The 14,044-nt window shown below is 42.0% G+C and overlaps 1 protein-coding gene across 2 annotated transcripts in view; it reads right to left on the bottom strand.

The window, feature by feature from the left end:
• Nucleotides 1–14,044, bottom strand: part of CNKSR3 (CNKSR family member 3) — a 113,384-nt gene that overhangs the window by 21,278 nt on the left and 78,062 nt on the right. For both annotated transcript variants that reach the window (XM_064292532.1, XM_064292530.1), the window contains exons 5-6: nucleotides 6,834–6,875; nucleotides 2,633–2,752 (exon numbers count right to left, since the gene is read on the bottom strand). In XM_064292532.1, the coding sequence (XP_064148602.1) occupies nucleotides 2,633–2,752; nucleotides 6,834–6,875 (162 nt within the window). The remainder of the gene's footprint in view (nucleotides 1–2,632; nucleotides 2,753–6,833; nucleotides 6,876–14,044) is intronic.

The raw sequence follows: 14,044 nt of genomic DNA on the forward strand, positions 1-14,044 counted from the left end.
GCAAATTAGAAACAGGTACTCCTTTACCCCTACACATTACCCATAAAAAACCAGTTGCTGCTGCATCAGTTCCGACTGGTCGGCCCATGTGTTCCAGAGTAGAACTGTGCCCCATAGGGTTTTCTGTAGCTATGGTCTTTTGGGGAAACCCTGGTGGCATAGTGGTTAAGTGCTACGGCTGCTAACCAAGAGGTCCGCAGTTCAAACCTGCCAGGCGCTCCTGGGAAACTCTATGGGGCGGTTCTACTCTGCCCTGTGGGGTTGCTATGAGTCGGAATCGACTTGACAGCAGTGGGTTTTCGGTTTGGGTGGTCTTTTGGAAGCAGATCACAAGAGCTTTTTTCCAAGGCGCCTAGGTGGGTGGTGGAGCCCTGGTGGCATGGTGGTTAAGAACTTGGCTGCTAACCAAAAGGTTGGTAGTTCAAAGCCACCAGGTGCTCCCTGAAAATCCTATGGGGCAGTTCTACTCTGTCCTGTAGGGTCACTACGAATCGGAATTGATTCTACAGCAACGGGTTCAGGTGGGTGGATTCAAACTGCCAACTTTTCTATTAGTAGCCCAGTGCTGAACTGTTTGCACCACCCAGGGACCCCTGAATATTAAGGGCAGCATAAAGATGAACATACTCCTTCCAAGAAGCCTAATAAGCAAACTCAAAGGCAAATGCCGTATCGTCAGGAAACCGTTCTTGCAATGAGGAAAGAGAGCAGAAAGTAGATAAGCTGAGAAGGACCCACACAGCCTGGCACCTGTATCATTACAGCACAGATCTTCCACAGAAATCATTTTGACTGTGACCTTGCCTTGCTCATCCAACTACACCACTCCAAAATGAGAATCTCATCAAGTACTAACTCCTTCAGGGTTCTCCCCATTGCTCTCAAGTCTTGATACTCCCATCCTCAGAGGTGTATCAGCTTCTCCTCCACACAAGGTACTCCCCTGTCCCAGTGCATCTGCTTGTACAACCCTCCATCTGAAATAGCAATCCCACTGCTGTCCACTCAGGGCATTTACCTGCTTCAAAATCTGACTCTACTCACCTCCAGGACCTCTTCCCTGTTTATACTTCAACTACTATCATCAGTCACTTACTTGGAAGCCCAGCAGTATCCATGTGTTTACGTCTACTTATCAAGAATGCTGGCTTCTCGACCTTTGCTTGATTTTTGTTTTCCTGTTTAAGAGAGGGGAATCCCTGGCAGTGTAGTGGTTAAGTGCTATGGCTGCTAACCAAAAGGTTGGCAGTTCGAAGCCACCAGGCACTTCTCGGAAACTCTGTGGGGCAGTTCTATTCTTTCCTATAGGGTCACTACGAGTTGAAATCGACTCAATGGCAACGGTTTTTTTTTTTTTTTTTCCCAATTTAAGAGAGGGGTCTGCCTTAACATTTCCCTAGAGCTGCCTACCCAGTAGGTACTTTTCCTTATCCTCCTCCTGGTCATCATCATCATCATCCCAGCAACAGCAGCTGTAGCTGCCAACTACTGTGCATCTACCACACACCTAGCACCTGGCTCTCAGCATTCATCATCTAATTCGACACTTTCAACAGTCCTACAGGGTGGATGGAGCCCTGGAGGCGCAGTGATTAAGAGCTCAACTACTAACTAAAAGGTCAGCAGTTCAAATCTACCAGCTGCTCCTTGGAAAACCGATAAGGCAGTTCTACTCTGTCCTACAGGGTTGCTATGAGTTGGAATCAACTAGGTGGCAACGGGTATGGGTATGGGGCAGGTAGCATCCCTGGTATTGGCGAGGGGAGTGTAAACAGTTAAGCACTCTACTGCTAGCCAAAAGGATGGTGGTTCGACCCATCCAGAGGTGCCTAGGAAGACAGGCCTGGCGATCTGCTTCCAAAAGGCCATAGCTTTGAAAACTCTATGGAGTAGTTCTACTCTGCATGCATGGGTCACCACGAGTTGGAAACAACTCGATGGAAACTAGTAACAGCAACGGGGCGGTCACTATTATCCTCTTTTGATAGATGAAGAAACTGACAGGCTTATTAAACTTGGCTCCCGCTGCCAAAGGCTCTAGGCCCTAATCTAATCAGTTGGCCTCACAACTCCTTCACTTAAATTTCGGCAAATCAATCATTTAGCATGCAAGCCCATCTAGGTACTGGCAGATCACCTGAATGTTTTCTCAGGGCCTGTCGCTGTGCAGCTCATAGGTTACACAGCTCATACATTACCTATTAAATGTCTCTGAACTTCTGTTACAGAATCGTTTCCTCCAGCCAGCCCCTTCTCACCTTCATCCTATGTGCTAATAGAGACTTTCTGAACAGATTTTGGTTTTTTACCCAGAAACCATCTTTCATTTGTGTAAATGTTTTACATCTTCTTACATCACTACATCCTAAAGATAAAGCTGTTAAAATAATTCCTTCTAGACTTGAGTGCACAGTTTTAAAATTGCATTCATTTTTATCCTTGGGAGATAAAAAACAAATCAACAGAGTTCAAGGTGGCAAGTTCTTAACTACATAATGGAAGACATTCTACTTTAATTCTACTACTCGGAATTCTAGGGAAAGGAGTATACAATTATAAGAAAGGAAAAAAGCTTTAATAAATGGTGACGTGTGTTGTTACTTGAAGAGGAAGCACGTGTTGGAAGTCTTACCAGGCCTTCTCCGGGTTTAATGTTTGGCAAATGGACTTCCTCCAGACATGCACACTGGCTCATGAGAGGATCCGTGGTCGATCGGATTGTTTTGTCACAGATGCCATTTAAAACCTTGACCTAGAATCAGAGGGGAAAGGAGTCAGGAAAGGTTCAATCATTAACCCAGTTTATCTAAAGCCAAGTTTTAAAGAAACGCGCTTCACCTATAATCTCCAGTTACGGTTGGCAATCATTTGGGTAATACTGCTCCATGAAGGCACAGCATTTGGAAAGTATATTTGCACTCTGTGGGAATAGTGCCACTATTTCAGCTTTGTTTAAAAAGTACAGCTTTTCTGTGATCTCCTTTACGATCATGTAGGAGCACGGTCCAGGCAGAAATCCCCTTTCAGCAGATACAGAGAAGCATCTATTCCCAACCATCTGTGTGAGTGTTGAGTGATCACTCACATTCTCCAAACACCAAACATAGGCAAGGTAAAATGTTTTCTTTCTGCTTTTCTTTTCTTTTTTTAATTAATAGACTTTTTCAGATGAGTCTAAGGTTTATAGAAAAATCGTACAGAAAGTACAGAGTTCCTTCCCAGTTACTCCCCCACCCCTTCTATTTCTGTTACTACCATCTTGCATTTAGTGTGGTGTACTTGTTACAGCTGATAAACTAGTACTGATACATTATTATTAACTGACGTCTACAGTTTATATCAGGGTTCACTCTTTGTGTTGTACAGCCCCATCGCAACGTCACACGCAATAATAATTTGTTATTGTTGTTGTGTACCATAAAGTTGATTTCAGCTCATAGCAACCCTACAGGACAGAGTAGAACTGCCCCATAGGGTTTCCTAGGTTGAGCAGATCAACAGGTCTTTTCTCCCATGGAACCGCTGGTGGATTCAACCACTAGGGCTCCCACAATAGTTTCATAGTGCTCTACCTATTTATCCCTGCCCCTGACTCCCACCCTGGGGTGCCTGGCAACCATTGATCTTACTGTCTGTCTAGTTTTGCCTTTTCCAGACTGTCACATGGTTGGAATCACACAGTATGTAGCCTTTTCGGACTAGTTTCTTTCACTTAGCAATGCACATTTAAGATTATTCCATGTCTTTTCATGGTTCATTTCTTTTTATTGCTGAAAAAATACCCCATTGTATGATTATATCACAATTTGTTTACCCATCTACCTATTAAAAGATATCTTGGTTGCTTCCACTTTCTGACAACTACCAATAAAGCTGCTATATTCATGTGCAAAATCTGTGTGAGCCTAAGTCTTGAAGTCATTTGGGTAAATACCTAGGAACATGGTAGGTGGATCTTATAAGACTACATTTAGCTTTGTAAGAGCTGTACCAAAGTAGCTGTACCATTTAGCATTCCCACCAGCAATGAATGAGCATTCCTGTTGCTCCATATCCTTGTCAACATTTGGTGTCGTCAGTGTTTTGGGTTTTAGTCATTCTAATAGGTATGCAGTAGTATCTCATTATTGTTTTAATTTGCAATTTCCTAATGGCAAATGATGTTGAGCATCTTTTCGTATGCTTATATGCCATCTGTATACTTCTTTAGTCAGGTGTCTGTTCAGATCCTTTGCGCACTTTTTAAATGGGTTGTTTATATTTATTTATTTATTTCAGTTTTAAGAGTTCTTTGTGTATTTTGGATACAAGTCCTTTATCATATAATATGTTTTGCAAATATTTCCTCCCAGTCTGTGGCTCCTCTTTTCATTCTCGTAACAGTGTCGTTCACACAGAAGTTTTGGATTTTAATGAAGTCTAACATACCAGTTTTTCTTTCATGAACTGTGCTTTTGGTATCGTTATCTAAAATGATTGTATTGTATTGTTTCTAAAACTCACTGCCAACATCATGGTCACCTAGATTTTTTCCTATGTCATCTTCTACAAGTTGTATAGTTTTGTGTTTTGCATGTAGGTCTATGATCTCTTTAGTGATTACACCCATTCTCCAAATACCAAAAAATGAGAAGGTAAAATTTTAAAGAGACAAAAATGAAGATCCCTTTTAAGTGGTCTCCATGTAGAAATCACAGTAGTTACATGTGATTATTTCCTTCAGTCAAATTCACCTAACCTTTCAAAACTAAACCACCAAACAAATCAGGAAATTCCAAAGAGGGATTTTTCTTTCCAAGGGAGAGAATCCAAGAAGTGACACTTTCAAAATTCCTCCAAGTTGTTAAGCCTCCCTATTTATGGAAAATATATTTATAGAATTTCATTGCTAAATTCCTCAACATCAGTGGGAGGAAGGCCTTATCAAAAGAGCACAGCCTGGTTTATGTCAAAAGGAGGAAGTGGTGATGAATAGCCTCAAAATGCTCTTTAAACATTCACAGTGCATCCTACCACCACCATCAGGTTTCTGCCAAGATTTCTGTTTGTTTGTTTAATAAAAACGGTCCTCAAGTACAATTTTCAGATCAGGTTAACCCTGATTAACAGGCTAGCTAGCAATTTAAGTGTAATTCTACCCAGATGAAATGTTTGTTGTTGTTGTTAGGTGCCGTTGAGGCGGTTCTGACCCTACATACAACAGAATGAAATACTGCCTGGTCCTGTGCTATCCTCACAAATGTTGTCGTGTTTGAGGCCATTGTTGCAGCCACTGTGTGAATCCATCTCATTGAGGGTCTTCCTCTTTTTTGCTGACCCTCTACCAAGCATGATGTTCTTCTTCAGGGACTGGTCGCTTCTGATAATGTGTCCAAGGTACATCAGACAAAGTCTTGCTACCCTTGCTTCTAAGAAGCATTCTGGTTATACTTCTTCCAATACAGATTTGTTCATTCTTTTGACAGTCCATGGTATATTCAATATTCTTCACCAACACCGTAATTTAAAGGCATCAATTCTTCTCTGGTCTTCATTATTCACTGGCCAGGTTTCACATGCATATGAGGCGATTAAAAATACCATGGCTTGGGTCAGGCATACCTTAGTCCTCAAAATGACATCTTTGCTTTTTCACACTTTAAAGAGGTCTTTTGCAGCAGATTTGCCCAATGCAACGCGTCTTTTGATTGCTTGACTGCTGCTTCCATGGGTGTTGACTGTGGATCCAAGTAAAATGAAATCCTTTACAACTTCAATCTTTTCTCTGTTCGTCACAATGCGGCTTATTGGTCCAGTTGTGAAGATTTTTGTCTTCTTTATGTTGATGTGTAGTAGTCCATACTAAAGGCTGTAGTCTTTGATCTTCATCAGTAAGTACTTCAAGTCCTCTTCACTTTCAGCAAGCAAGGCTGTGTCACCTGCATAATGCAGGTTGTTAATGAGCCTTCCTTCAATCCTAATGCCACGTACTTCTTCGTATAGTCCAGCTTCTCGGATTATTTGCTCAGGATACAGACTGAATAGGTATAGTGAAAGGAAACAACCATGATGCACACCTTTTCTAACTCTAAACCACGCAGTATCCCCTCATTCTATCTGAACAACTGCCTCTTGGTCTATGTATAGGTTCCACATGAGCACAATCAAGTGTTTTGGAATTCCCATTCTTCAAAAACATTATCCATAATTTGTTATGACCCACAGAGTCATGCCATTGCATAGTCAATAAAACACAGGTAAACATCTCTCCGGTATTCTCCACTTACAGCCAGGATCCATCTGACATCAGCAATGATACGCTTCCTTCCATGTCCTCTTCTGAATCTGGCTTGAATTTCTGGCAGGTTCCTGCTGATGTGCTGTTGCAACCATTTTTTAATTATCCTCAGCAAAATTATACTTGTGTGTGATACTGATGATATTGTTCAATAATTTTTGCATTCTATTGGATCATCTTTCTTTGGATTGGGCATGTATATAGATCTCTTCCAGTCAGTTGAGCAGTATCTTAGTTATCTAGTACTAACAGCACCAGATAGCAGATTTCTTGGCACAGACGAGTGAGTGCTTCCAGCATTGCATCCAATGAAACGTTTAGTGGGAAACAAACAAACAAAACAGAGACCAATATGTCTAAACTCAGCACAGGAATTTTCACACTAGTTGGTCTGATTGTTACCTATCTTTCCACCTAAATTAATAGAATCACATCCTAAAATCCAATATTTCAAAGTAGAGCTGAAGTCATTAGTTAGAATCAATTTGTTTTAATCAACGTGATCGCCACCACCTGTAGAAGAGGAGTTTTACAGGAACTTAGAATGTATACTTACAATGCTTAAAACTTTATCCTCCATTTCTGCTACCAGGCAATCCTAAAGAAGTGGAAGAGAGGATGAAAATGAAGAATAAGAGCTAAAAACATTCAAAAGCTGTTGGCTTAGCTCTAAACATTTCTTTCACTCCAAGAGGCTTTCTTATTTTAACAGTTTGAAATCACACACGAGATAATCTCAGCTTTTTTTTTTTTATAAAGAGCTTACTTTTCTTTTTCCCATGATATTATGACGAGAAAAAACATGAGGCACATAAAATGGGGGGTAGGGGGCTTTAGGAATGTGATGCCAGCTGTCACTTTCCCCCCCATAAACTAAACCTGTTGCCATCGAGTCAATTCCAACTCATGGTGACTCCATGTGTTTTGGAGTAGCATTGTGCTTCTGAATAGCTTTCAATGGCTGATTTTTCTGAAGTAGATTGCCACACCTTTCTTCCCAGGTGCCCATGGCACCTTACACCTTTAACCTTTCAGTTAGCAACTTGAGTGTGTTAATTGTATGCACCAGCCAGGGACTCCCAAAAATCCTGAGTTCAAACAAACCAACAAACCCTTTCCTTTGAGTCGATTCTGACTCGTAGCAACCTGCTGGGATGGAGTAGATCTGCCCCCTAGGGTTTCCAAGGCTGTAACCTTTACAGAAGCAAACCACCATATCTTTCTCCCATAGACTGGCTGGTGGGTTTGAAATGCCAAACTTTCTGTTAGCAGCCGAGCACTTAATCACTGTACCACCAGGGCTCCTTCCTAAGAAGGTCGCAGTTTAGTAAATTACAAGGTAAGGCTGACTAAATACAGCACCTAATACATACAAAATCCATACCACGTCAGCCACCAAAAGTAGGCACTAGGCAAAATTTCATGGAAAAGAAGTTCTTGGAGCCCAAGATGGTGGTGATATTCCCCCTTCCATGCCCCACCCCCAGACAATGCTGGACCTGGAAAGAGGGGGCAGAGTTGGAAGGGAGCTGGCATGGTTCTCTCCTAAGGCTCTGCTCTTCCACGACCCAATGAGTACCAACCAAGGAACCCATTTGACAGACTATGTAGTTGGGAAACCTAGAAATGTGACTGAACTGACCTTCAGATACTGTCCAAACTGTCCAAAAAAACAAACCCATTGCTATTAAGTCGATTCCAACTGACAGTGACCCTCTAGGAGAGAGGAGAATTGCCCCATGAGGTTCCCAAGGAGCAGCTGGTGGATGCAAACTGCCAACCTTCTGGTTAACAGCTGTAGCTCTTAACCACTGCACCACCAGGGCTCCAGAGAGGAGTAAGCCAGAAGTTAAAAGATCCAGAAACCTGACGGTGGCTCCCAAACGTGACCCAGAATCAGCCGCAGCAGCAGCAGCAGCCGCGGGCCAACAAGCCATAGGTCTTTAGGTGTGGGCTTGCTTATAAGAATAGCTTTCACATAAAAGCGTGGGTAAACTTAGCCACAAAAGTTTATTTTAAGTGCCACTGAGATTAAATCAGATATTTCAGTCCATAATAGATGAAAAAGGTTCAATAAAACATTCATTAACACACTGCCAAAAAAAAAAAAAAAAAAAAGGTGGTCTCGAGGTATGCTATATTGATGACATTGAATAATAAAGGGCTGGAATGTGAAGCACTATTTATTCAGCTTAAGAACAAAAGACTCTGAACAAGGCAGGAACCCAGTGAGCCAGTACAGGAATCACCACTGTTCTCTATAAAAGCAGCCAAAGTAAAGCTGCTAATGTAAAGCTTTCACTGCTAGCCTTCTAGGGCTTTTCTAAGACAGAGGATTTCAACCCACAGGGTGCAGACAGGAGTTAAGCAATCCTAACTAGATCATTTAGTTTATTCAGCACCAGTAAGTATAATACCAAACTGGGACATCCTAGGGAAAACGCACATTATTGTATGTGCGTGTAGGATACTAACTTCATTCTAACTCTGTTAGAATTGCCAGGTAAAGATTTTACGAAACGTCATTTTTTACGACTACTGAGGGAGCTGGCTGCCAGCTCCTACCCTATTTGATTTTATAATCAGATTTTGTTGTCTTCTTAAATTTGTTACTTTCCCTACTAGATAAAAACTTGGGAAACAATGATAGCTACTCTACTGTTCCCAAAATTTACACTCTCTCAGAAAGAAAGAAGCCTGGCAGGGAAAATACTTAATAAAGAAGAAAAGCCATTTCCTCTTCTGTTTTTATTAGAATGATACAGTAAACCAGTCGCCGTGGAGCCGATTTCAACCCCGTGTGTGTCCGAGTAGAACAATGCTTCACAAGGTTTCCAACGGCTGGTTTTTTGGAAGTAGATCACCAGGTTTTTCTTCCGAGGTACCTCTGGGTTGACCTCCAATCTTTCGGTCAGCAGCTGAGTGTTAACCATTTGTACCACCCAGGGACTTCCGGGCAGTTCAGTAGGGGAGAGGTAAAAACAACTAATAAATGAATGTTTTCAGACCAAAAAAAAAAAAAAAAAGTGCTGAGTGAGTGTGTTCTGAATTGCTTTACTATTGGGAAATGTATTTTTGCACACCTAAATTTGATATATAGTTTTTAAATTTGATATGAAGTCAAACCACGCATGCAAATGCTATAAAATTTAAATAGTTACAACTCAAAATGTACTTTTCCACCTCCATCTTGTACACAGAACGAAACTATCAATGACCGTACCAGCTCCTATTAACACTTCTGACTGAGAGATTAATTAAATCAACATAATTTTTAGAAAAAGTTTTACTTATATGGTCTATCGGGGCCCTGCTGGCACAGTGGTTAAGAGCTCTGCTGCTAACCAAATGGTTGGCAGTTTGAATCCACCAGCTGCTCCTTGGAAATTCTATGGCATACTTTTTTCTACTCTGTCCTATAGGTTTACTCTGAGCCAGGATTGACTCGATGGCAACGGGTTTTTTTGGGTTTTTATTTAGTCTCGTGCCAGAAAGAAAAAACTAATACTTTGTGTTTATGACATTTCATGACAACTCCTCAGACGATTAAAGCACTGTCAATTTTTTGAGATTATCACCCACAAGAAGGCAGGTCCTTTCAATCTACCAGGGCTGAAGGCCAAGTCACTGGCAGGAAGACGCTGACCTCGTGGTTTCTGAATTTGATTTGGTGGATCCAAGAAGCCCCCAAGAAAATGGGTTCTTGGTGATTGTGGTGACTATGCCAATGGGCAAGAAGAGCTCCCCCGTCTCCCAAACCGTTCAACTGAGCACATGAAAGGGCTCACTTTTTATCTTCCATGACCATGAACGTGGGTTCCCATACACATTCCTAAAGAGAGGAAGCAGCTGCAGGCGTGACCTCATATTGTCTGGCATGAAGTCAACAGAATAGGAAAAAGAGGTACTGGAACAAAGTCACCCCCTCATGAGTCAGACAGAAAGGCTGAGATTCGTGACATTCCTTGGTCACCTGGATTGGAATACAGCCCAACCCAAGTGGCAGAGACCCAGCCTGGGTAGCTCTCCGTAGGCTACTCGGATAGCTCCCCTTCCCCCTGCTTCTCCTTCTTATTCTGCCTTCTTATTAACTGAGCCACCTTGGGCAAGTTATTTAACCTCTCTGTGCCTTTGTTTCCTACTCTGTAAAAGGGGGATGAGAACAAAACCCACCTGGGAGAACCATTGGGGATCAAATGTGCTAACTTATGTAAAGCGTGCAGTATACACGTGGCACACGCCCAAAATAAATCAAAAAACAGTTGCCGTTGAGTCAACCCTGACTCATGGTGACCCCTCATGCATCAGAGTAGGACTGTGCTCCATGGGATTTTCAGTGGTTGATTTCCAGAAACAGATTGCCAGGTCTTTTTCTTCCAAGTACGTTTGTGTGGACTTGAACCACCAACCTTTGGGTTAGCAGTGAAGTGCTTAACCATCTGTACCACCCAGGGACTCTGAGACAAAATTAGCAGTCAATAAATGGTCTCACAGTCTTTTCTTCTTCTGCTTCCATGATTTTCTTTCTATCTAATTTTCTTGGGCTTTATATTGCTTATTTCCTCCATATCTTTTCACACTGGAGCTCAGCACCTGCTCCTGTTGCCATTTCATCTCCCACCATTACTATTTCACAGCATGAGGAGGACAGATTGAGAAAACAGATCACAATCCTTTCCTACTTCGGTTTTTAAAACTATAGCCTCGAAACTGGAAGGGAAGACATGCCCAGCCATCCTTGTCCTGGGTGTATTCTTAAAAAGTGTGTGTAGTTTCTTCACGGGGGAAGATAAAGGCAACTATTATCCTTCAAAGTGTAGGTTTTATAAATTACTAGTAGAAGAAAGGATGCAGAGAAAGGGACGAGAGGAGAAAATGGGATTCCACGGCTACAAGGAAAAAAATACCACTTGAGATAATGCTATAAAGCCATTTTGCCCAGAGGATGCAGAATCCTATGGTCAGATTACTCAGATACCACTTTCCCAGGAGGCTTGCTCTGGACACGAATCTAAAATTGCTCTCGACTCTCAATAGCTCTTGTACTCATTCCTTCCTTAACGCTTCTTGAACTTTATATATTTTGCTTATTTATTTTCTCTCGGCCCCATACACTGTAAGCTCCATGAGGTCAGGGAATTTTTATTCACCTAGTATCCCTGGAAACCCTGATGGCATAGTGGTTAAGACTTTGGCTTCTAAACAATAGGTCAGCAGTTTGAATCCACCAGCCACTCCTTGGAAACCCTATAGGCCAATTCCACTCTGTCCTATATGGTCGCTATGAGTAGAAATTGGCTCAACAGCAATGTTTTGTTTGGTTTTGGTTTTGGTTTAGTACCCCAGTGCCTATAGCAGTGATAGACACATATTGTTCTTGGGTGTCGTCAAGTTGATTCCATCTCATGATGACCCCATGTGACAAAGTAGAACTGCCCATAGGGTTTCCTAGGCCATAATCTTTATGGAAAGCAGATCACCAAATCTTTTCTCCAGAGGAGTCACTGGTGAGTTTGAACTGCTGTCCTTCCAGTTATCAGCCTAGCACTTAACCATTGCACCAACAAGGCTTCTTGGACAGACACAAGTGGTGCTATTGTTAGGTGCCATCAAGTCAGTTCTGACTCATAGCAACCCTATGTACAATAGGAGGAAACACTGTCCAGCCCTGCACCATTCTCACAATCGTTATGCTTGAGGCTTTTGTTGTAGCCACAGTATCAATCCATCTCATTGAGGGTCTTCCTCTTTTTTGCTGACCCTCTACTTTACCAAGCATCATGTCCTTCTCCAGGGACTGATCTCTCCTAATAACATGTCCAAAGCATGTGACATGAAATCTCACCATCCCTGCTTCTTTGGAGCATTCTGGCTGTACTTCTTCCAAGACAGATTTGTTCATTCTTCTGGCAGTCCATGGTATAGTCAATATTCTCCACCAACACCATAATCCGAAGGCATCAATTCTTCTTCAGTCTTCCTTATTCATTGTCCAGCTTTCACATATATATGAGCCAAATGAAAGCACCGTGGCTTTAAGGTGACCTCTGCTTTTGAACACTATAAAGAAGTATTTTGCAGTACATTTGCCCAATGTAATACAGCATTTGATTCTTGACTGCTGCTTCTATGGGTGCTGATTGTGGATCCAAGTAAAAGGAAATCCTCGAAAACTTCAATCTTTTCTCCGTTCATCATGATGTTGCTTATTGGTCCAGTTGTGAGATTTTTGCTTTCTTTAAGTTTGGGTGTGATACTGAAGACCACAGTCTTTGATCTTTATCAGTAAGTGCTTCAAGTCTTCTTCACTTTCAGCAATCAAGGTTGTGTCAACTGCATATCACAGGTTGTTTATTAACGGGTCTTCTTCTAATTCTGATGCCCGTTTCATTATAATACTTTACTTTGTGTTCTTAAGCTGCCCTTTGAAATCTTCTGTTTAGCTCTTTTACTCCATTATTTCCTCCTTTCGCTTTAACTACTCTACATTCAAAAGCAGGCTTCAGAGTCTCATCTGACATCCCATTTGGTCTTTTCTTTCTTTTCTGTCTTTTTAATGACCTTTTACTTTCTTCATGTATGATGTCCTTGATGTCATTCCATAACTCATCTGGTCTTTGATTATTAGTCTTCAATGCATCAAATCTGTTCCTCAGATACTCTGTAAATTCAGGTGGGATACACTCAAAGTCATATTTTGGCTCTTGTGGACTTGCTCTAATTTTCTTCTGCTTCACCTTAAACATGCATAAGAGCAATTGATGGTCTGGTCCACAGTCAGCCCTTGGCCTTGTTCTGATTGATGACACTGAGCTTTTCCATCATCTCTTTCCACAGACGCAGTCAATTTGATTCCTGTGTATTCCACCTGGTGAGGTCCACATGTATGCTGTTGTTGTTAGGTGACGTCGAGTCAGTGTCAACTCTGAGAGACCCTATGTACAACAGAACGAAACACTGCCCATTCCTGAGCCATCCATGTAATTGTTACGCTTGAGACCACTGTTGCAGCCACCGCGTCAATCCATCTCATCGGTGGTCTTCCTCTTTTTTGCGGACTCTCTACTTTACCAAGCGTGACATTCTTCTCCAGGGACTGGTTCCTCCTGATAACATGTCCAAAGTATGTGAGACATCATCTCACCATCCTTGCTTCTAAGGAGCATTCTGGCTGTACTTCTTCCAAGACATGCGTACGCCTAGGATATCAATGTTTACGCATTCCATTCAATTATTGAATACTCCCAGCATTCCTAGATTCATACTTCATGTATATTCCATGTTCTGATTATTAATGAATGCGGCAGTTTCTTCTCATTTTGAGTCACATCACATCAGCAAATGAAGGTCCCTAAAGCTTGACTCCATCCATGTCATTAAGGTTGACTCTACTTTGAAGAGGCAGCGCTTCCCCAGTTGTCTTTTGAGAGCCTTCCACCCTGAGGGGCTCATCTTCTGGCACTATATCAGACGATGTTCCACTGCTACTCATTAGGTTTTCATGGGCTAATTTTTTCAGAAGTAGACCACGAGGCCCTTCTTCCTAGTCTGTCTTAGTCTGGAAGCCCCACTGAAACCTGACCACCATGGGTGACCCTGCTGGTATTTGAAATACCAGCGGCATAGCTTCCAGCATCACAGCAACATGAAAGCCACCACAGTACAACAAACTGACAGACGCATGGCAGGGGCAGACACATAATAAGTGCTAAATAAATATTTATTGGGGCAATAGTCCAAATACCTACTAAGTCAATATTAACCTGC

This window comes from Loxodonta africana, chromosome 1, assembly GCF_030014295.1.
Source record: "Loxodonta africana isolate mLoxAfr1 chromosome 1, mLoxAfr1.hap2, whole genome shotgun sequence".
In the NCBI taxonomy this organism is placed as follows: Eukaryota; Metazoa; Chordata; class Mammalia; order Proboscidea; family Elephantidae; genus Loxodonta; species Loxodonta africana.